The sequence below is a fragment of the Nicotiana tabacum genome, chromosome 10 (genome assembly GCF_000715075.1).
Source record: "Nicotiana tabacum cultivar K326 chromosome 10, ASM71507v2, whole genome shotgun sequence".
Lineage (NCBI taxonomy): Eukaryota > Viridiplantae > Streptophyta > Magnoliopsida > Solanales > Solanaceae > Nicotiana > Nicotiana tabacum.
Genome location: NC_134089.1, coordinates 121,054,895 through 121,079,290, shown reverse-complemented (window position 1 = coordinate 121,079,290; position 24,396 = coordinate 121,054,895). Strand labels below are relative to the sequence as shown.

General features: G+C 42.6%; 1 protein-coding gene and 1 long non-coding RNA gene across 4 annotated transcripts; one reads left to right on the top strand and one right to left on the bottom strand.

Moving 5' to 3' along the window:
• Positions 1-1,902: 1,902 nt before the first annotated feature.
• On the bottom strand, positions 1,903-12,408 carry LOC107827306 (uncharacterized). Of its 3 annotated transcripts, none has more exons than XR_012695703.1 (3): positions 12,120-12,407; positions 11,968-12,043; positions 1,903-2,153 (listed from the first exon to the last, which is right to left on the bottom strand). XR_012695703.1 is itself a non-coding variant. In XM_075223256.1 (3 exons), exon 3 carries the CDS (start codon positions 9,153-9,155, stop codon positions 6,600-6,602), a length of 2,556 nt encoding a protein of 851 aa, XP_075079357.1. In that variant the 5' UTR covers positions 9,156-11,321; positions 11,968-12,043; positions 12,120-12,408; the 3' UTR covers positions 5,039-6,599. The 3 variants fall into 3 exon arrangements, 1 of the variants encoding a protein (XP_075079357.1); XR_012695704.1 differs by lacking the exon at positions 1,903-2,153 and adding an exon at positions 2,160-3,617 and having other exon boundaries at positions 12,120-12,408; XM_075223256.1 differs by lacking the exon at positions 1,903-2,153 and adding an exon at positions 5,039-11,321 and having other exon boundaries at positions 12,120-12,408.
• Positions 11,328-11,972, top strand: LOC107827305 (uncharacterized). The gene is made up of 2 exons (XR_012695705.1): positions 11,328-11,536; positions 11,616-11,972. It is a non-coding gene; the product is annotated as an uncharacterized LOC107827305 (long non-coding RNA).
• Positions 12,409-24,396: the final 11,988 nt, after the last annotated feature.

Below are 24,396 nucleotides of genomic sequence, written 5' to 3'. Positions count from 1 at the left end.
TAAATTGCGAAAAATAACCAAAGTGCGGAATAAAAACAAATTAAAACAGAATGAAGAGTGATAAAACAGTGTTTAAAAGTACCGCTCGGCATACACATCACAACATTTCTCAGAACCAAGTACACTATCCCAAAACCCGGAAACTCACAGAACCACAAGCCTTTGGATATCTACAATGTCTAACCCCAGAATATCTAACAAGGGAACGAAATACAGAAGGACAAATGTTTAAAAGCTAGAGTAGAAAGGGACTCATCGGTCTGCGGACACTACAGATGTACCTCGAAGTCTCTAGAGCAGTCGCCTCGTCTCACGGGTGATAAGACTGAGTCGCACTACCTAGATATGCACATGAAAAACATGCGCAGAAGGGGCATGAGTACACCACAACGGTACTCAGTAAGTGTCAAGCCTAACCTTGGTCGGGTAGTGACGAGGAAGGTCAGGGCCCTACTGAGGTTAAATAAAATATTAGGATCAACAGTATAGAACAGAAAAGTATAAATAAGTACAGTAGTAAAATGACACAGGATGTACATGACAGCAACAACTATACAGAAACAAGGTAAACACGGAAAGGAAATATAGCTCAACACCAATAATGACAATCTGGGATCTCCCAGGATACCGTCCTGTAGTCCCATATGTACACATCCAATGGATCTCCCAGGATCTCGTCCCGTAGTCCAACTCATAGTGCGCGGGGATCTACTGAAATCTCGTTTCGTAGTCCCAAACGTATATACCCAGTACTGGGGGAATCTATCGGGTGAATTTTCGTAGTTCCATATAACTGTGCAGGGAGATCTACTGGAATCCCAGATCCGTAGTCCCAAAATAAACAGACAAGGGGGAGCTACCGGAATCTCACATCCGTAATCCCAAAATAAATACACAGCAACAACAGGAAAATATACAGAAATGACAAAATTTCATATTAAGGCAACAAGTGATTCTAGCCTAGCATGCTGCACAGAATTCAGGTAAGGCAGGTTGAGCAAATAAAGCAATTAATAGCCCGTTTGGCCAAGCTTCTAAAATTAGCTTATTTTGAGAAGAGATTTTCTCAAAAGTACTTTTTAAAAAAGTGTTTTTGGTGAGAAGCAGTTTGTGTTTGGCTAATTAATTTGAAAAGCACTTTTGAGCAGTAATTACTGTTTGGCCAAGCTTTTGAAAACTGCTTCTAAGTGTATTTTTCTCAAAAGTGCTTTCAAAAAAGTGCTTTTGGAGAGAAACTATTTTTTTCTGCTTCTCCAAAACTGCTTCTACTTCTCCTCAAAAGCACTTTTTTCCTTCCAAAAGCTTGGCCAAACACCTCAATTTTTGGCAAAAAGTGCTTTTGCCAAAAAAGCACTTTTGGCCCAAAAAAAAAACTTGGCCAAACAGGCTATAAGTCACTTAGACATGTCTTCCCTAAGCTAACAATAGGCTTAATAGTGCAAGTAATAGAAACAGGAAAGGAAACATACTAGTAATTACTTAAAGAAAATCGGATTTCCAACAATTAGCACAAGTATGCACTCGTCACCTCACGTACAAGGCATTTCAATTATCAAATATACCAATCCTAAGGGGAAAGTCCCCCACACAAGGTTAGACAAGCCACTTACCATTTATTCTTCTTTCTGATGTAACGATTATTTTTCCTCTATTGCAACGGTTTAAAACCGTTACCATTAGGTTTAATGCAACACTTTTATCATATTGCAACGCTTACTTACAATAGGTTTGATTTACCTAGTGGGACGGTTTACAAATCCTATTGCAACGGATTGTGTGACCTATTGCAATTGTTTACACTATCTATTAAATTATATTTTGTATCCTATTGCCAATCCAACAACTTAATTAACTGTGAGATATATATATATATATACAATTATAAATTTTAATACACCAAAATTTATATAAGTCACATAATAAATTACTCATAAACTTTTACAATCCAAAATAATTGTCAAACAAACTAGTAATTAAGATCGATCAAAGCAAAATGTTCAAACCCATCCTAGTGCATACATAAGCGTTTACAATTCAAGCGTTAGTATAAAATATTCTTAAAACATCTAAAATTTCAGCAATAATCCAAAAATCTTCGTAAGTTTGGTCTAGATCGTCAATGTCTCCGTCTTCCCTTTCACCATTTTCTCCACCTACAAAAAAGATAAATCAAGTTATTACCTTCAAGCGCTAGTTGACAATTCAAGCAAGCATGAACGAAAAAGCAAGCAATTCAATTCTAAAATTTTGAGAAGGGAAACGCTTCAAATTAAAGCAGCAGTAGGTCTACAGAACATTTCTGTGTTTGATAAAAGCATTGACCATATCAAAGACTTCCAAAAGGCAAAGATCTGCAGAACTGACAGATCAGTTTCCTTGCCAAACTCCCTTATCAATGGAATAAGGGAAAAAAAACTTTCTTGGCAATCTCCGAAATGTCAAGCGCACAATTTGTGAAAAATAGGCGGTCAGAATATCCCTTTGCAAGTTCATAGAACCTACAGCTATGATCCTGATGTGCAAAAATACCAGTGCAATGGCCTGAGCATAAAGCAGATATTTCTTCTTTACATAAATAGTACAACAATAAATGGAGGTCAAATAATCATATCATTCCTCAATACTCTCAATATCGGTGTCATCAATGATCTTGGCTAGTTGTTCTTGAAATATTATCAACTATTGTTTTGTACTGTTTTAGAATAGCTTAAGGCAAAACTGCAATGATGAAGCTTTTAACATAATGTATAATTGTAGGAGGCAACTCGATAGCATTTCGTATAACAAGATGATAGATGGATTCTCATTAATGCTATTCTGCTAAAAATATATACATGATGGAAAGAACTCCACGAATCAAATCCAATATAAGAAGCATACCTCAAAATATGCCGTGCGGTTCATTTATAAGTTACAACTCACAAATGGCATTTTACAACTTACAAGCAATGCCTCAATTAACAAGACAGAAATAGCAACCAGAAAAGTATCTATAGTATATTATACTATAGATACTCATCACGAGTTTCACGTCGACAACTTAAGAAAGACAGCCCAACACTCTGCATCGGGCATAGCAATAGACAAGAAGAAAATTAAGATTTACATCATTTATGCCACTATATTAGCTGCATTCACCTAATGAAGATGGGCATTTCAATACCAAATCTGCAGACCTCAACCACAAGTAACTATAGTCGGCTTAATTGTTTCCATGTAACAAAACAGCAGTGTCTCACATATTTTTCCATGTAACAACCATTCAAATCCTAAAACATGGATACTAACAGATCCTTATCAAGAGAAACTAACTGAATGCAACTATCAACCAACAGAACAACCAAGCTAATTTATTAATCGGCTAAAAGCATGGACTAACAACAACCAGATGTCAAGCAGGAGATTGTAATATCCGAATAGCACACGAAGACACAAACAGAGTCTAATTAAAGATTCACCACTTAACAAACATCAAACTAGCCCCTAGATCGAAAGCCACACAACCAGTAGAAGATGAAAAAAAATTACTATAGTAATCGGACTTGGCCAGCATACTAATTTTCCTCTAAGAAAAATTGTCAAACATGTTGAGTGCACGAAGTTTCCTTCTTTTTTGCCTGGTTACATAAAAACAAATATGAAAAACTTTTCATGTAAAGCTGACAAGTTCATATTAAAAAAGTGATAAACATATTGTATAAAGAAACTGGACGATAGCTTTCACTTCTTATATGACAACCAAACTTAAGTAGCAGAAAACAACAAGTTGAGACATGACGCCACCTCCCATATATTGAACTGTGACAATTTGGTGCCAATTTTCCAAACTATCATTACTACCAGTAAGATGCGGCAAAATTTAATCATCTTCACTTGTCATGGAAACTGGTCAATAGTGTATTCTTACTTGGTTAGTCCTTCTATGTTAATAAACATCATTTTCCTGAAGAGCAGACCATATTATATGGTGGCTGATGCATATCTTTCATAGAATGTTTTACATGACCTTCAACAGCTTGTTTAAGCATTTGTGATTTACTTGGCAGCTGGGTGTGGCTTATGATCTTAAGTACTAAAGAGAAATGGGGCATTCTTAAACAAATATTCATACTATAGCTAGCATTTCTTAGTAAACTAAGAACCAAATATGTCCTACTGAGTTGGCAGCATCAATGAAAATATAACTCAAGATTTGGCAGCATATATTTGGAGAGCAACAGTATAGCATTAAGAATGTGTACATACAAAGATAATGGGTGTGCAAATTGTTACGCGGCGCTTCCTGAGATTCCTTGGAAGGGCGACGTAAGGCTAAACAACTGATGTCAGTGCAGTTGTTGTCCGCCAACTGAGGTCCCCTCCGTACGCTAGACTAGATTGTCAGTGACGTACGGGAAAACCAATGTCAAGAGCAATTGAGAGAACAGGAATGAGAATTGAGAATGAAAGAAAGCTTGATTGCATTAATGAAAGCTATTACAGAAAGGCAACGCGGTGTCGAGGGGGAGAAACACCAGTACAGAGAATTGTTTGCTTGCTAGAAAGTTTGATTGCTTGATCCCTCCTAATAATGCTTAAAAAAAATAATCCAAAGCTACAAGACTAGACTTGATTAAGCTAGAGAAACATAATGGAAGTACATGGAATAAAACAACTCTATATTTACAATGAAAAAGACTTAGTTTGCTATAAGGCAGAAAACAGGTCTGTTGTCGGCAGCATAGACTTTGGCATCAGGGTCTGCGCGCGCGGCGTTGTCTGCGCGCGCGGCGCTGTTGGCATCTGCCTGCGGTTGGGCGCTGGAGAGGGATATCGGTGGGGCAACAGAGGCACATGCGCGCTTGTCACTTGGCGCGACCAAGACCACGGGGCCGTCCGTGGCGCTAGGCATTGGAAGGCTTGCTAGGACGCCACGGGGCGCGCCCAAGGGGTCATGGGGCACGGCTGGAAAGCCGCCCATGACATTCTCCCCCACCTGAGTTGGCGACGTCCTCGGCGCCTTACTTGCAAGATAATCTTCAATTAGGCTCTTGTAGGCTTTGAGGTTTGTTCCCCTCTCCCAAGTGTTCTCCTCTGCATCACAGCCCTGCCATTTCACCAAGAACTCTTGGTGATCTTTCCTTGAGGCATGAATCACTCTATCATCAAGGATAGCTTCAACACGCCTTTTCCCGGTTGAATTGGGCCCTCGAATACTGGGTATTGTGAGCTGGCTCCTTGAAGGATCCTCCGTATCTTCCCGAAAAGGTTTCAGGAGGCTGACATGGAAGACATGATGAATTTTCCACCAAGCTGGGGTATCCACCCGGTATGCAACTTTCCCAATACGCCTTTCAATGGACAAGGGTCTGATATATTTTTGCAATAAGCGAGGGTCATGGACCCCTCGCAAATAAGTAACGCTTTGGAATTTTGACCATCACTTTGTCTCCTACTTGGTATTCAACAAAGCGACGATTCTGATCAGCATGCCTCTTCATCCGCTTTTGAGCCTTGACAAGATAGCTCCGCACTATCTCCAAATTTTGCTTCCACTCTTTAGAGAAGCTAGCAGCTCGAGGAGATTTAGACATATTTGGTGCGTTGACTGTGTGTGGGAGTAGCGGTTGCTGTCCGGTAACAATTTCAAAAGCGCTTTTGTTTGTACTAGAGCTCTTTTGTGAATTGAAACACAGTTGAGCAGCATCCAGAAGCTTCACCCAATTTTTCTGCGATCCGGTTACAAAATGACGGAGATATTCCTCCAACATACCATTGAACCGCTCCGTCTGGCCATCAGATTGCGGATGAAAACTTGAGCTGTGACTCAGCTTCGACCCAAGGCACTTAAAGAGTTGGGTCCAAAAGTTGCTAGTGAAGCGTGAGTCACGATCACTAACAATGTCTTTGGGTAGGCCCCAATATTTGACGACATGAGAGAAGAAGAGTCGAGCTGTATCTTCTGCTGATATATATTGTGGGGCAGCAATAAAGGTAGCATATTTGGAAAACCGATCTACCACAACCAAGATAGTTGTTAGATCTCCGACCTTGGGCAATCCGGTGATGAAATCCAGGGAAACACTTTCCCAAGGTCTCTTTGGGACAGCTAGTGGTTCCAAGAGTCCCGCCTGTGTTAAGCGGTCTGACTTGTCCTTCTGGCATACTAGACAAGTCTTCACATACTGAGCAACGTCATCGGCCATTTGAGGCCAATAATATGCACGGCGAAGTAACGCCATGGTGCGTTCTTCACCGGGATGGCCGGCCCACAGAGTATCATGACATTCCGCCAGAAGAGTCCTTCGTAGATCTCCTCCTTTAGGAACATAAAGTCAGTTCCCTTTCACCTTCAGAAAACCATCTTCTATGTAGAACTGGCGAGTCTTGCCTTGTCCTACCAAATCAACCAAATACTGTGCAGCAGGGTCTTTGATGAGTAGATCTTGTATCTGGTCCTTGATGGAGGTGGCTACTTCGCTCCCCCTTAGGGTGGCGAGTAAGCACACCGATGCTAGATCAGCTCTCCGACTGAGCGCATCAGCAACATGATTGGTCTTCCCACTTCGGTACTCCAGGTTAAAGTGGAATTCAGCTAGGAGTTCCTGCCACCTGGCCTGTCAACCATTCAACTTTGGCTGGGTCATGAAATGGCTAACAGCTGTGTTGTTTGTCTTGACCACGAACGGGGTCCCCAGCAGATAGTGCCTCCAGAGGCGCAAGCAGTGGACGACAGCCAATAATTCTTTCTCATGGGCGGCATAGCGCCGCTCTGCATCTTTTAGCTTCCGGCTCTCGTACGCTACAGGATGCCCTTCTTGTAGCAGGACGCCACTGAGGGCATAGTCAGATGCATCTGTTTGTACTTCGAATGGCTTGGCCAGATCAGGAAGGGCCAAGACGGGGCTACTAGACATAGCCGCTTTCAATGCGTTGAAGGCCTCCGCTCGCTTGGGTCCCCATTCCCAAGGCGTGACCTTCTTGAGGAGTTCTGTCAATGGTACTGCAATGAGGGAGTAGTTTTTCACGAATCGCCGATAGAAATTGCATAGACCAAGGAACGCCCTCAAGGCGTGGATATCCTTAGGTGGCGGCCAATCTGTGATTGCCTGAATCTTCTGCTGGTCCATCTTGATCCGCCCTTCCTCGATGACATGTCCGAGGAAGTCAATTTGCTTTTGAGCAAAGGAGCACTTAGATAGCTTCGCATATAGTTCATGCTCCCGCAATCGAGCTAGGACCTTCCGCAAGTGCATCAGGTGTTCCTCCAATGTTTGGCTATATACCACAATGTCATCCAAGTAGACCACCACGAATTCATCAATGTACTCTCGGAAGACTTGGTTCATCAAAGTGCAAAATGTAGCTGGGGCGTTAGTCAAGCCGAATGGCATAACCAGGAAATCGTACGACCCATATCTTGTCACACAGGTCGTCTTGTGCTCATCACCCTCTGCAATCCGAACTTGCCAATAACCTGTCTTCAGGTCTATTTTGGTGAACACCGTCGCACCACCCAGTCTATCGAACAAGTCTGTCATTAGCGAAATAGGGTACTTGTTCTTCACAGTAATTTTGTTTAGATCCCGATAGTCCACACAGAGTCGTAGACTACCATCATGTTTCTTTTGGAATAGCACAGGGGACCCGTATGGGGATTTGGAGGACACGATAATCCCTGTGTCTAGCATTTTCGTCAATTGTCTCCGAAGCTCGGTGAGTTCGGGTTGTGACATTCTGTAAGGCGCCCGGGCAGGTGGCTTCGCGCCCGGCACCAGCTCAATTTCATAGTCCACAGTGCGCCTAGGCGGTAGTCGCTTTGGCATGTCTTGTGGCATGACATCTTCAAACTCTAGTAGTAGCTCCTTCACGGGTTCAGGAATGGGACCCGAGGAGCATTCTACATCTTCGATGCAGAGGATTGCCAGGAACGTGGGTTCATTTCTTTTGACCCCCTTCTTCAACTGCAAGGCCGAGATGTTTTCAACGGCCATCTTCATAGGCATGCACGGGATAATGCAGGGCTTGGTCCCGTTTGCTCCCATCATCAGTAACATGTCAGCATACGGTACAGGCATGGTGTTGGTTTGCCTCAGGAATTCCAATCCAACTATCAACTCGAAGTCGTCTATGATCACCACGCGCAGGTTGAATTTTCCTTCGTAAGGGCCAAGCTTCATCGGTACTTCTTTGGCTATTCCACCCACTGGCTGGGGAGGTGAGTTGATAGCTTTGACACGGCCTCTACCTTTCCCTACAACTAGACCAAGGCGCTCCACCTGAGTCGAGGCTAAGTAGTTGTGGGTAGCACCCGTGTCTACCATGGCCCGAATGGGCTTGCCATTCACCTTCATCTCAACGAACATTAAGGTCCTCTCGTGCTTAAGAGGAGTCTCATCATCCGCCTTCTTTTCCCCTTTCTTGGTGACTGGACATGGGTCCTTCTTCTTACAGATACCAGCACTAGTCTCTGCTAATGCCTCAGAAATGGAGCCAACAATTGCATTGAAGGCACCTACTGGTTCAGTCTGATCCGCATCGTCTGAATCGTCATCCGTCCCATCATCAAAAGTCTGATGGGCGTTCATCTGTGCATGTGGGCACTCATTGTTCCAATGTGGTCCGCCGCAATGACGGCATCCTGAAGGAGGCTTCCTCCCCCGATCATTGTTGTTAGACGCAGCACTGTTGCTGCCTGTGGAGGGAGCCTTAGGTTTGGTTGAGCTCCGATCTCCCCCACTTCTGCTAGGGCCACCATTGCTAGACTGGCCCCTTTTGAATCCCGCTCGGGCAGGCGGTTGAGGCCTATCCTTCCGAGCTTCCATTTGATAGTCCCCAAGGCATTCAGCTGCTTGGATCGCCTTGGGCAGGGTATCTACCCGTTCCATACGGGCATAAGGTTTCAGCCCTTCTAGGAAAGTGAAGAGCTTGTCTTTGTCCCCCATGTCGCGTATGCTTAGCATGAGCGCGGAGAATTCCCGCACGTAGTCCCGCACAGATTTGGTCTGGCGGAGCTCCCGTAGCTTTCTCCTTGAATTGTATTCAACATTTTCGGGGAAGAACTGTAGGCGGATGGTTGCCTTCAGTTCTGCCCATGTTTCGAGAGCATCTTCACCGGCCTTGATGGCTTCGTATTGCACCCGCCACCAGAGTTTAGCATCACCCTGAAGATACATGGCAGCAGTTGCTACCTTCTTAGCTTCTTCTAGGCCCCAACAGCATCGAAATATTGTTCGACATCAAAGATGAAGTTCTCCACTTCCTTGGCATTCCTAGCTCAACTGTATGGCTTTGGCTCAGGAATTTTCAGTTTTTGTGTCGCGGAAGTGGGGTTTGCAGCGCCCCCGATCTGGTTTCCACCGCCTCGCAGTAGGCCCTGTAAAGTAGCATTGACAACATTGAGCTTGTCTGTCAAGTCGTCAATAGTTTGTTGCATGACAGTCACCCTGTCTGCCTCTTGTGCCCTGTAAGCTAAATCCTCGGCACGCTCCTGTTGGAGTCCCTCGAATTTGCCAAAAATTTCGGCTGCCTCTGTGGCTGTCGTTTGCCGATCTCCCTCGGAGTCACGACTGATGTTTTCTATGTCAACTTCGGCCTGGAGCACCCTGCGGTCCAGGTCATCCAACCTTTGCCCTAGGCTGGTTCTTAGTTCAGGCACCGTATCCATGATGGGCAGTAATCCGTCAACCGTCTGTTCAAGGGCCGCAATGCGGTCCCCATGATTCACCATGGTCAGAATGGTGGTAATGGCAATGCGTTCCCTCGTCCGATGTCGAGCCTAGGCTCTGATACCAACTGTTACGCGGCGTCTTCCTGAGATTCTTTGGAAGGGCGACGTAAGGCTAAGCAACTGATGTCAGTGCAGTTGTTGTCCGCCAACTGAGGTCCCCTCCGTACGCTAGACTAGATTGTCAGTGCCGTACGGGAAAACCAATGTCAAGAGCAATTGAGAGAACAGGAATGAGAATTGAGAATGAAAGAAAGCTTGATTGCATTAATGAAAGCTATTACAGAAAGGCAACGCGGTGTCGAGGGGGAGAGACACCAGTACAGAGAATTGTTTGCTTGCTAGAAAGTTTGATTGCTTGATCCCCCTAATAATGCTTAAAAAAATAATCCAAAGCTACAAGACTAGACTTGATTAAGCTAGAGAAACATAATGGAAGTACATGGAATAAAACTACTCTATATTTACAATGAAAAAGACTTAGTTTGCTATAAGGCAGAAAACAGGTTCGTTGTCAGCAGCATAGTCTTTGGAATCAGGGTCTGCGCGCGCGGCGTTGTCTGCACGCGCGGCGCTGTTGGCATCTGCCTGCGGTTGGGCGTTGGCGAGGGATATCGGTGGGGCGACAGAGGCACATGCGCGCTTGTCACTTGGCGCGGCCAAGACCACGGGGCCGTCAGTGGCGCTAGGCATTGGAAGGCTTGCTAGGACGCCACGGGGCACGCCCAAGGGGTCAAGGGGCACGGCTGGAAAGCCGCCCATGACAAAATGCTTGAACCGCAGTTATAATGATGCACTGACCCCATAGCGAGTTAAGAGTTGCATTCCTTCTGGAAATAATATTCTGGTGATTTGGAATAGTAAATCTTGTGATTCAATCTGTTATCCATTCTTTTTCAGTTTGTTGCTTGACCTATTTCTAAGTTCAATTCAACTTAAGAACACTGTAATTCCAATAGTCTTTAGTTAGTAGCTTTGCTGTTTTAAGCATTTCAGACACTCTAATTTGTAAAAGGAATTTGCATGGTTCTTCTTCAAAAGCTGTTGTTAAGTTATATGAAAGTTAAAGCCTCAGAATACAATCACTCACCAGGTATTTCAATTCTAATTTTAAGAAAAGATCCTCTATTGTCATCTTTTGATACTATTAAATTTTGGAGCAATAAATAAACAGTTTGACTGAACTTTCACTGACAGAAATATTTCTCATACTTTAATGGTATATTACTCAATAATATATCGATTTGTCATTATTCATCACTACACAAGCATGCAAACTAGTGGAGGAAATAGATGGACAGAGTTGATGTCAAGTTATTTGCTAATGAAATGGCCATGTGAGACTAAATTGTAGGTGCTGAGATTAATCTTTTGTACCAAAATTTGTATAGTTAAGGAAGACTGTAGCATTAGGAAAGTGCTTATGCTGATTAAAGAGAATCTTGTTGTTGGTTTTTTGCTTTATATACCTTTCACTTTTTCTCTTTTTCATTGCAGAAGCTTCATTGTTGTAACGGTAGAACAAGTCCATTGGGGGAATTGACACATAGATCTGCTCAACAATTGGGGAATGGAAAATTGCCTAGAGTTTCAAGTAGCCCTTCTCTGAAACAAGCTGGATCCCCTTTGCAAATCAATAATTCGGGCCAAACAAGGATGGAATTGATGTCTACAAATTTGGGCAGGCCTATCACTAATTCTAATGAGTCTATTTCAGAGCCAAGTGGAGAAACAGGGCCAAAAACACCAACTGAATTGAATTCTACTAGAAAAAGAAAAACAACTCTTCAAGAGGAAACAAAAGAAGCTCTCCCCGCTAATGGAAACATGGTTAGGATTATTATGAAGTCAAAATAATCTTGATTTGCTTAACTAATGCAATTAGTGGCTAATCAAATTTTAATTTTAGGGAGGTGAAGGTGATGATAATGCAAGAACAAAGAGATGTAAACAAGAAGTAGAAGGTAATGAGACAGAAAATGGAGCAGTTAACATGGAGGAATCAAAGGGAAATAATGAAGGTCATGAAACTCAAAATCAAAAGCCTCCTATGCGACCAAAGGACTATATTCATGTTAGAGCAAGGAAAGGACAAGCTACGGATAGCCATAGTCTATCAGTGAAATTATCAGCACAATATTCCCCCAGAAAAAAGATCACAGCACAACAAAGATTGTGTATTTCCAATCAATAACAGTACATCGCTCAAATACCCCAAAAATAAAATTAAAATCAATTAATCTACCAGTAAAGGAACTTACGATGATATCTATTCCACAGCTACCCAGCGGCAAATTCTTCTTCAGTGAGGAATGAAATAGGCGAATTAGGGCTCAACTGTTGAGAAATTGCAAAACCAGTAAAAGAAGAGCATGCGAAATAAATAAGAAATTTATGAGAATCAAGCAAAAACCTTAAATTAGGGATCTGTGGAACTTGACGTGTTAGCCGAGCTTAATCGAGAAAAAAACCTAAACGTATTGGATGGTTCGAATTGTTTGAAGGAGCTGGTTGTTTGTGGTGCGAATTAGGGCTCAATTGTTGAGAATTGTTTGCTGAGATTTGGTGCGTTTAACAGAGGTTGGCAGAGGGACTGTCACCGGCGTGGGACTGTCACCGGCGCGGCGAGGTTTGGCAGAGAGATTGGGCGTGAGCTTTGAGAGAGAGGCTTAATATTTTACCTTCTCCTTTTAATTAATTAGTAGTACTATTACATAAAAAATCCAGGTAAAAAAAATTAGAATGTAAATAATTTGGGGCTTTGGCGGGTTTCACGAAAATTTCGGGGGAAAATAATTAAGAGGGATTAATAGCCTATTTGACCAAGCTTTTGGGGGTAAAAAAAGTGTTTTTGAGGAGAGGCAGAAGCAGTTTTGGAGAAGTAGAAAAAAGTAGCTTCTCTCCAAAAGTAATTTTTTGAGAAGCACTTTTGAGGAAAAAAAATACACTTAGAAGCAGCTTTTTAAAGCTTGGTCAAACACTAATTGCTGCTTAGAAGTGATTTTCAAACTAATTAGTCAAACACAAAGTGCTTCTCACCAAAAGTACTTTTGAGAAAAGCACTTTTGAAAAAAAGCATTTCTCAAAATAAGCTGATTTTTGCAGCTTGGCCAAACGGGCTATAATAACCGTTCCCATTGATTTTTTTTCCCAAATTCGTTGCAATAGACTCGTCTATAGGAACGGTTACAAGAAACGTTACAAAAAAATAGTTATGGGAATTGTTTCCACACAAGTGCAATGGTTTTATGATTGAAGAGTGCCGAATGTACCTATGCCTTATTGGAACGGTAAAAATCGATGTCATAAGCACTCTATAGCAACGGTTTCCGAACCGTTGCAAAAAAAAACCTTTGCCATAGGCTAATTTTTCAGTAGTGGCATAAAGGCTACTAGAGCATTGGTCAGCCCAAATGACATAATAAGGAACTCGTAATGACCATACCGAGTCCTGAAAGAAGTCTTCGGGATATCTGGCTCCCAAATCTTCAACTAATGGTAACCTGAGAGCAAGTCAATCTTAGAAAACACTCGCGCGCCCTGAAGCTGGTCAAACAAATCATCAATACAGGGTAAAGGATAACGGTTCTTCATTGTAACTTTGTTCAACTGGCGATAATCAATGCACATACGCATAGAACCATCCTTCTTCTTCACAAACAAGACAGGAGCACCCCAAGGTGATACACTGGGCCTAATAAAACCCTTATCAAACAATTCTTGTAACTGATCTTTCAACTCCTTCAACTCAAGAGGGGTCATACGATACGGAGGAATAGAAATGGGTTGAGTGTCCGGCAATAAATCAATGCCAAAATCAATATCTCTATCGGGCGGCATGCCCGGAAGGACAGTCGGAAACACATCAGAAAAATCCTGTACTATTGGGACTGAATCAACTAAAGGGGTATCAATACTGACATCTCTCACATAAGCTAGATACGCGTCATACCCCTTCTCAACCATTCGCTAAGCCTTAAGGAAAGAAATAACTCTACAGGGAGTGTGATCTAAAGCACCCCTCCACTCAACACGTGGTATACCTGGCATAGCCAACGCCACATTTTGTCGTGACAATCAAGAATAGCATAATGGGGCGATAACAGTCCATGCCCAAGATATTATCAAAATCTACCATGCTGACAACAATAAATCGGCTCTGGTCTCAAAACCACTAAGATCAACCAAACACGACCGATAAACGCGGTTCATAACAAGAGAATCCCCCACAAGAGTAGAAACATAAACAGGGGAACTCAAAGAATCCCGGGGTACACCCAAATGCAGAGCAAAATAAAAGACACATAAGAATAAGTGGAGTCTGGATCAAATAGAACCGATGCATCTCTGTGACAAACCAGTATAATACTTGTGATGACAGAATCAGAGGGAACAGTCTCGGTACGGGCAGGAAGGGCATAGTATCGGGCCTGGCCTCCCCCTCTAGGGTGACCTCTACCTCCCCAACCTCCACCTCTAGCTGGCTGAGCAAGTGGGGTAGCAACTGGAGCTGTAACCATAGCCTGAGAGCTCTGCGGGGCACGCTGTGGCTGAGAAGTCTGTGGAGTGCACCCCTACTAAGTTTGGGGCAATCCCTCACCATATGGCGTGTATCACCACACTCAAAACAAGCTCTGGGAGGACGTGGCGGCTATGACTGGCTCGGGACAGGTCTGCTGGATTGACCACTGAAAGCACCCCGCACAGGATGCGCACTAGATACTAGAGGTGCATAATAAGGCTCATAAGGCCTAGGAGGAGCTGGAATACCACTAGCTGCTGGAAAAACTGAATGAACGGGGCGACTCATATAACCCCCACCATGATGATCCGTAACTGGGGCACGGACATTAGAATAATGGCCTGACTCTCGAGACCTCTTAGCCTTCGTCTCCTCTCTATCCCTAGCATGCATACCTTCAATCCTCCTAGCAATGCTCACCACCTGCTAATAAGAAATATCCATCTCTAACTCACGAGCCATGCTAGACCTAATGCTTGGAATAAGCCCCTCAATAAACCAGCGAACCATCTCACAAACAGTAGAAACCAAAGCCGGTGCATGTCTAGCCAAGCTAGTGTAACGGACAACATACTCCGAGACAGTTATAGTACCCCAGAGCAAATGCTCAAACTCTGCGCGCCATGCGTCCCTGAGGCTCTTAGGAACATACTCTCTCAGGAAAATATCTGAAAATGGAGTCCAAGTCAGGGAAGCAGCCTCATCCAGACTGTCTAACTCATAGGTGCACCACCACTCATAGGCGGCTCCTCGAAGCTGAAAAGCAGTGAAGGAAACCCCGCTCGATCTTGATATACTGTTACAACCCATATCCACATGTGTTAGTTCATGCCATATATTAGTTAACATAAATCCAAAAAGGAATTATCTTTGAGATGATAAGAAGTCAATCCTATTGGTCTTAAGTGATACAAGAGTGTATAAGGGTGATTAACCAGTATTAGAAGTTAAACGAATCAAGGATGTTGTAACTCGTATTTTCAGGTAATCTAGCGGTGCTTAATACACTCAAGAGGTCATTTATTAAGGTATTTTAATCATATAATATCCGTATCATAAGTTTTGAAGTCAAACGAGTTATGAAACAAAAGTCGACAAAAGTTGTCGCAACTTAGGTTCATAATTTTACTTAAACATTAGGTCAAATGTTTCTAATCTTTTCTCATAATTTACAAGTAATTACGGGGTGATCTACCAACCAAATTAAAGATCTATGAGTTTAGTTTCCAACGCATTAAACCGTTCATCGATACGATCTCGGAGTAGAGAGATATTCACGTTTTCGCGAGACTGCGCCAAGCACCTCTCTATGGGGCCCACTAAGGCGGTTTAAGATATTTGGACCTATATAGGATGACTTCAACCCGTTTTAAGTCATTTCTTTTCACTATTTTCAGACCTTAGAATCCTAGGAACATCCTCTCAAGGTTCTCTCAAGATTCAATACCCCAAAAAAGGACAAACAACACAAATCAAGTGTCGGGAATTCCGTGGCGCTAGTAAGTCTCTTGTTCTTCTTGTTGTTGCTCATTTTTTTGTCGTTCCAGCTCGTGTGGGAGGTGGTTTTAAAGGGTTTATGTTCTGTAAATACTCCCTCATGTTCTTAATATCAATCCTAGGTGATTTCAAGCCTTCTAAAGTGATTCTAGTGCCGAAAAACACTAATTGATCGCTAGTTTCGCTTTGTTGTTGTTGTGGCAGCATTGGAGGGATATTTCATGGAAATTTAAGGTCAAATTGGAGTTGTTATTTCTGTATAAAGGTAAGTAACCTCTTACTCTATATGTATTTAAGATTATCCAAGTTGCGGCTAAGCCATTGAAGCTAGAACTTGTGAGATATATATCGAAAGGCTTGGTAGTAATGTTATTGTTTTGTGGATTGTTTTGCGTTGTTGTTGGGCTGCGTATTTTACTAATATCTTGTGGAGTTTTGGAGGAGGAAGGGTGTGGAGAAACACCATATACATGTAGGTTTATGGGCTGATAGTTATTCGTAATATTTCCAGGTTGTTTGACACGATTACGGTGGTCGTCGTATGTATGGAGTGATTAGGCTGTGTGTGGACTATTTTGGTAGGCTCAATATGTTTATTATTGATGTTGTTTGGGCTGTTTGGTGATTGTTTTGAATGGTGTGAGGTCATATATATAGGGGAGGTGTTGTCCGTTTCATCGTAAAATAGGTTGTGGTCGATACATAATAGTTATGACGCTTAAATGATAACGATAGTATCGTTTCTCTTATTGTAGACTAAGGAGTTTTGACAATTGCATAGCTTGAGATTGGGGCAGTATATACAAGGTATGTGAGACTATCCCTTTCCTTCTTTTGCACGACTCCAATTGTACATAATGTAATGAACGAGCTTCCAAAGATACTCTACTCTTAGAAGCTAGCAGTACTTACATTGTTTTCCCTCTTATGGAATGATTGATGTTAATGTTGCTTCTCTTATTCTTATGTTATCAATGTTATTGGTACTTCCTGATTCTTATAAGGTTCATAGTGAAGAGTTAGTCCTAATAACGCGTACAGAGGATACCGACCTTACGTCACTCCGAAAGGTTTAGAATGTGATTCCATGAGTCGAGCATGCATTATATATATGTATCTATTTTACTCTACCGAGCCACGCTATAGTTGGCCGGGTACGGCACCTATTATGCAACCAATGATCAGTTGGGTTTTACCGAGCTCAACGTGGCCGGGTATGATTCTACCGAGCCTATTATGGCCGGGCACGATATGATGATGATGATGCCCACAGAGGCGAATGCTTTAAAGGTTTATGTATTTATACATATGTATCATGCATTTCATGTAAGTAGCCCTCAGAGGTACTAAGATGTTACAGGTTGTATATTCTCTATCCTTGCTTACATTACTGATCGTATTTATGGTTCCTTGCCTTACATACTCAGTACTTTATTCGTACCGACGTCCTTTTATTTGTGGACGCTGCATGTCGTGCTGCAGGTCCTGATAGACAGGCAGGTGCAGCTCCCCCACCACAGTAGACTGTCCAGTTCAGCGGTGATTGGCGAGATCCCTTCTCTGGACTTGCCTTGGTCTTAGTATGCAATTTTTGTTATAGACATTATGGGTATGTCGGGGCCCTGTTCCGGCTATGTTGCAATACTTATGTTCTTTTAGAGGCTCATAGATAGGTGTCGGCTCATGTATAGTTTGGTATGCCTTGTCGGCTAGTTTTTGTTGTATAGTCTTTCATAGTAGCGTGGTAGCTCATACCTTATATGTAGTTTCTTGATTGTCTGGTCATCCCCTGCTATGTATGTTCATGCCGTCATATTTTATTGTTGGTTGTCCATGATCTAGGTCTACCATTTATATTGATCTCGTCAGCCCTAAAAGATAATAATGAAGGTTAGATGAAATGTACGTTGGTGCTCGGCAAGTGTGGTCGGGTGCTAGTCATGGCCCTTCAGTTTGGGTCGTGACAAACTTGGTATCAGAGCAAGTCTGTCCTAGGGGTTGTCTATGAGCTGTGTCTAGTAGAGTCTTGATTATGGATGTGTAGCGCGCCACATTTATAATCAGGAGGCTACATGACATCTAGGGTTGTTACCTTCTTCCTGAATCTAGATCGTGCGTAGAGTTGAGTCGTAAGTGTTTGTCTCTAATATTCACCTTGTTTTTTCAGTGATGCCTTCGACTAGGAAGCAAACGATTAGTAGACGGCTTGATACAGCAGCGGGAGAGGGTACCAGTCGGGTGCCCCAAGTCAGAGCAGGACAAAGTGAGGCTCAAAGTGAGATGCCCTCTCATACCTCATCTACTCCATCTCCTCCAGAGGATATTAGAAGGCACCCAGCGCCTCCAGTTCCTCCGTCTGGCACTCCAGACCAGGATATGCGGAGTGTTTTGCAGTTATTGACTAGCTTGGTAGCTGCTCAGGCTCAGAGGCAGAATACAGGTGCTGCTGAGAAACCAGTTAGTACAAGAGTTCGTGATTTTATTAATTTAGACCCTCCAGTGTTTACCGGATCAGACCCCAAGGAGGACCCACACACTTTTATTGACCAGGTTCATCGTACACTTCGGGTTATGCATGTTGGTGATACAGAGGCAGTAGAGTTAGCTTCTTATCAGTTACGGGATTTAGCAGTTCTCTGGTATGATAGTTGGGAGAGATCTAGGGGTCCGAACCCTCCTCCAGCTGTGTGGAAGGAATTTTCTGAGGCCTTTCTTCGTCACTACTTGCCAGTTGAGATACGACGAGCTAGAGCTGATAAGTTCTTGAACCTTAGACAAGGTAATATGAGTGTGCGAGAGTACAGTATACAGTTTGATTCTTTGGCAAGGTATGCTCCCCATATGGTGGCCGAGATGAGTGATAAGGTGCATATGTTCGTGAATGGGTTGGGACCACATCTAATAAATGAGTGTACGACAGCCTCCTTGGTGGAGGGCATGGATATTTCCCGTATTCAAGCTTATGCCCAGACCCTAGAGGATCGTAAGCGCCAGCAGAGGGCAATTAGGGAGCAGGATAGAGGCCAGCATAAGAGGGCGAGATTTGCAGGGTATTCTGATGACTTCAGAGGCCGCATCAGGCCACAGTTTTCGAGGAGTTCGGCGCCACCTGTAGCTAGTGCTCCTCTACAGTTTTAGAGGCCTCGATATGATCGATCCTATTCTGGTCCAAGTCAGAGTTCGCGGGCATCTAGCTCGCAACATCACAGGGATACTAGTCAGATGAGACCCCCAACACCATATTGTGATCAGTGCGGCAAGGCCCACTTTGGACTGTGTCGTCGAGGTTCTGATGCATGCTATTCGTGCGGGCAGCCTGGCCATATGATGCGGGATTGTCCTAATAGAGGAGGTGATGGTATGGCTCAGCCGACTGGATCTGTGTCTGGTTCTTCCTCATCAGTTCGACCTCCAGCACGGGGTTTTCAGCAGTCGACAAGTCGTGGTAGGGGTAGAGGTGCAGTGCCGAGTTCGAGTGGTGCTCAAAATCGAACCTATGCTCTAGTAGGTCGACAGGATCTCGAGTCGTCTCCAGATGTTATTACAGGTATTATATCTGTGTTTTCTTATGATGTATATGCGTTGATTGATCCGGGATCTACATTATCATATGTTACACCCTTTGTGTCTAATAAGTTTGGCATTGAACCTGAATTGATAAGTAAACCTCTCGCGGTATCTACTCCGATAGGAGATTCTGTGATTGCTAGAAGGGTATATAGAGGTTGCACTGTGATGATTTGTAGTCGTCAAACATCGGCAAATTTATTTGAGTTAGAAATGGTTGATTTTGATGTGATAATGGGAATGGACTGGTTGGCCTCATGCTATGCAAATGTTGACTGTCGTACGAAGATGGTTAGGTTCCAATTTCCTGGTGAACCCGTCATTAAATGGAAAGGAAACATTGCTACACCGAAAGGTAGGTTTATTTCCTATCTTAAGGCAAGGAAAATGATCTCAAAAGGTTACATTTATCATCTCGTTCACGTTAGGGATGCGGAGGCGAAACCGCCTACTTTACAATCAATCCCTATGGTCAACGAATTCCCAGATGTTTTCCCAGATGAACTCCCAGGCCTTCCTCCTGAAAGGGAGATTGAGTTTAGCATTGATGTGTTGTCTGACACTCAACCGATCTCTATTCCTCCATACATAATGGCCCCGACAGAGTTGCGAGAGTTGAAGGTGCAGTTGAAGGACTTTCTGGATAAGGGCTTTATTAGGCCTAGCACTTCACCTTGGGGTGCACCAGTCCTATTTGTGCGGAAGAAAGACGGGTCGTTACGGATGTGTATCGACTATCGACAGTTGAATAAGTCTACTATAAAGAACAAGTATCCACTTCCAAGAATTGATGACCTGTTTGACCAACTCCAGGGTGCCAAGTATTTCTCTAAGATTGATTTACGTTCAGAGTATCATCAGGTGAGGGTTAGGGAGAAGGATATTCCAAAGACGGCCTTCCGGACAAGATATGGGCACTTTGAGTTCTTGGTGATGTCGTTCGGGCTAACAAATGCCCCAGCAGCTTTTATGGATCTCATGAATACTATATTCAGGCCCTATCTTGATGTGTTCGTGATTGTATTCATTGATGACATTCTAGTGTATTCTCGTTCGGAGGCGGAACATGCGGGCCACTTGCGGATAGTATTACAGACGCGTCAGGATCGTAAGTTATATGCTAAGCTCTCCAAATGTGAATTCTGGCTGAACTCAGTAGCATTCCTTGGCCATGTGATATCTGATGAGGGTATTAGTGTCGACACTCAGAAGATCGATGCAGTAAAGAATTGGCCGAGACCTACAACACCATCAGAAGTCCGCAGCTTCCTAGGACTAGCAGGATATTATAGGCGGTTTGTAGAAGGATTTTCCTCTATATCATCACCATTGACTAAGTTAACACAAAAAGCTACCAAATTCCAGTGGTCTGACACTTGTGAACGTAGTTTTCAGGAGCTGAAGAATCGATTGACATCTGCACCAGTGCTCACTCTTCCTGAAGGAACAGAAGATTATGTGGTATATTGTGATGCCTCAGGTATAGGTTTGGGGTGCGTATTGATGCAGCGTGGGAATGTGATTGCTTATGCATCAAGACAATTGAAAAAGCATGAAAAGAATTATCCAACCCATGATTTGGAATTGGCTGCAGTAATATATGCTTTGAAGATATGGAGGCACTACTTATACGGCGTCCATGTTGACATCTACACAGATCACAAGAGTTTACAATACATCTTCAAGCAAAAAGAGTTGAATTTGAGGCAGCGTAGGTGGCTTGAATTATTGAAAGACTACGACGTCGAGATATTGTATCATCCCGGTAAAGCCAATGTTGTGGCAGACGCTCTCAGCCGTAAATCAATGGGGAGCTTAGTACATATTGAGGCAGGTAGATGGGGGTTGATTAAAGAGCTTCATCAGCTAGCCAATATGAGAATCATATTGTTAGACTCTGATGACGGAGGTGTTACTGTACAAAATACATCAGAATCATCTTTGGTAGCCGAGGTAAAAGCACGACATTATGAAGATCCTATCTTAGTACGATTAAGAGAAAGCATTCAACAGTGTAAAAGTATGGCTTTTGGGATCGGAAAAGATGGGGCACTGAGATACCAGAGCCGATTGTGTGTGCCTAATGTGGTAGGGTTGCGAAAGAAGATTATGAATGAGATTCATCAATCCCGATATTCCATCCATCCCGGCTCGACAAAGATGTATCATGATGTCAAGGAGCAGTATTGGTGGGATAATATGAAGAAGTCTATTGCAGAATTTGTGGCCCAGTGTCCCAATTGTCAACAAGTAAAGATAGAACATCAGAAACCCGGTGGATTGCTTCAAAATATAGAGATTCCGACCTGGAAGTGGGAGGTGATTAATATGGACTTCATTATTGGATTACCTCGCTCTTATCATAAGTTTGACTCCATCTGGGTGATAATTGATCGACTTACAAAATGTGCCCATTTTCTGCCAGTGAAGACAACTTACACGGCTGAAGATTATGCGAAGTTGTATATCAAGGAGATTGTTAGGCTTCATGGTGTGCCCATATCTATTATATCAGACCGAGGAGCTCAATTTACGGCTAACTTTTGGAGGTCTTTCCAGAAGGGTTTAGGCACACAAGTAAATCTCAGCACTGTATTTCATCCGCAGACTGACGGACAGGCTGAACGTACCATTCAGACACTGGAAGATATGCTACGAGCATGTGTTCTAGATTTTAAGGGGAATTGGGATGATCATCTTCCACTCATAGAATTCGCCTATAACAATAGCTACCATTCCAGTATTAAAATGGCCCCATACGAGGCACTATACTAGAGGAGATGTAGATTACCAGTTGGATGGTTCGAAGTCGGTGAAACAGAATTATATGGGCCAGATTTGATTCACCAAGCTATTGAGAAGGTGAAAGTGATACAGGAGCGATTGAGGACGGCACTAAGCAGGCAAAAATCTTATTCTGATGTCCGACGTCGTGATCTAGAGTTTGAGATTGGTGATTGGGTTTTCCTGAGGATCTCACCAATGAAGGGTATTATGCGTTTTGGGAAGAAAGGTAAGCTGAGTCTAAGGTATATCGGGCCGTATAAAATTCTTCGACGGATTGGACAGGTTGCTTATGAGTTAGAATTGCCATCCGAATTGGAATTTGTCCACCCGGTATTCCATGTATCTATGTTGAGAAAATGTATTGGAGACCCTTCTCGAGTCGTCCCTATCAAAGATGTACAAGTTACAGAGGACCTATCATATGAAGAAGTGCCAGTGGCGATATTAGATCGGCAAGTCCGCAAGCTGAGAACAAAAGATGTAGCTTCCGTCAAAGTATTGTGGAGGAACAAAAATATGGAAGAAATGACATGGGAAGCAGAAGAGGAGATGAAGTCTAAATACCCTTACTTATTCCAGAATGAAGATAACAAGGATGCTGGTGGAAGACAGGATACATTGGAAGGTGAAACGGCTCTATGAGGTAAGCAAAATTTGAGAATACTCCTCCTTAATACAAAATGGTGATATGTAGATAATGTAAATACGCATAATGCTTTGTGTAGCCTTGTGAAGCCATATGTTGGGTTTAATTACTTGCAAGTTTTGCTAGTGACCATTTTATAGGGGAAAATTGATCGGAAATTTCCATTGGAATCCACGATGATTTAAACTCCCCATAAACCCTTACATTCGAAGACGAATGTTCCTAAGGGGGGGAGGGTGTTACAACCCATATCCACATGTGTTAGTTCATGCCATATATTAGTTAACATAAATCCAAAAAGGAATTATCTTTGAGATGATAAGAAGTCAATCCTATTGGTCTTAAGTGATACAAGAGTGTATAAGGGTGATTAACCAGTATTAGAAGTTAAACGAATCAAGGATGTTGTAACTCGTATTTTCAGGTAATCTAGCGGTGCTTAATACACTCAAGAGGTCATTTATTAAGGTATTTTAATCATATAATATCCGTATCATAAGTTTTGAAGTCAAACGAGTTATGAAACAAAAGTCGACAAAAGTTGTCGCAACTTAGGTTCATAATTTTACTTAAACATTAGGTCAAATGTTTCTAATCTTTTCTCATAATTTACAAGGAATTACGGGGTGATCTACCAACCAAATTAAAGATCTATGAGTCTAGTTTCCAACGCATTAAACCGTTCATCGATACAATCTCGGAGTAGAGAGATATTCACGTTTTCGCGAGACTGCGCCAAGCACCTCTCTATGGGGCCCACTAAGGCGGTTTAAGATATTTGGACCTATATAGGATGACTCCAACCCGTTTTAAGTCATTTCTTTTCACTATTTTCAGACCTTAGAACCCTAGGAACATCCTCTCAAGGTTCTCTCAAGATTCAATACCCCAAAAAAGGGCAAACAACACAAATCAAGTGTCGGGAATTCTGTGGCGCTAGTAAGTCTCTTGTTCTTCTTATTGTTGCTCATTTTTGTGTCGTTACAGCTCGTGTGGGAGGTGGTTTTAAAGGGTTTATGTTCTGTAAATACTCCCTCATGTTCTTAATATCAATCCTAGGGGATTTCAAGCCTTCTAAATTGATTTTAGTGCCGAAAAATACTAATTGATCGCTAGTTTCGCTTTGTTGTTGTTGTGGCAGCATTGGAGGGATATTTCATGGAAATTTAAGGTCAAATTGGAGTTGTTCTTTCTGTATAAAGGTAAGGAACCTCTTACTCTATATGTATTTAAGATTATCCAAGTTACGGCTAAACCATTGAAGCTAGAACTTGTGAGATATATATCGAAAGGCTTGGTAGTAATGTTATTATTTTGTGGACTGTTTTGCATTGTTGTTGGGCTGAGTATTTTACTAATATCTTGTGGAGTTTTGGAGGAGTAAGGGTGTGGAGAAACACCATATATATGTAGGTTTATGGGCTGATAGTTATTCGTAATATTTCCAGGTTGTTTGACACGACTACGGTGGTCGTCGTATGTATGGAGTGATTAGGCTGTGTGTGGACTATTTTGGGAGGCTCAATATGTTTATTATTGATGTTGTTTGGGCTGTTTGGTGATTGTTTTGAATGGTGTGAGGTCATATATATAGGGGAGGTGTTGTCCGTTTCATCGTAAAATAGGTTGTGGTCGATACATAATAGTTATGACGCTTAAATGATAACGATA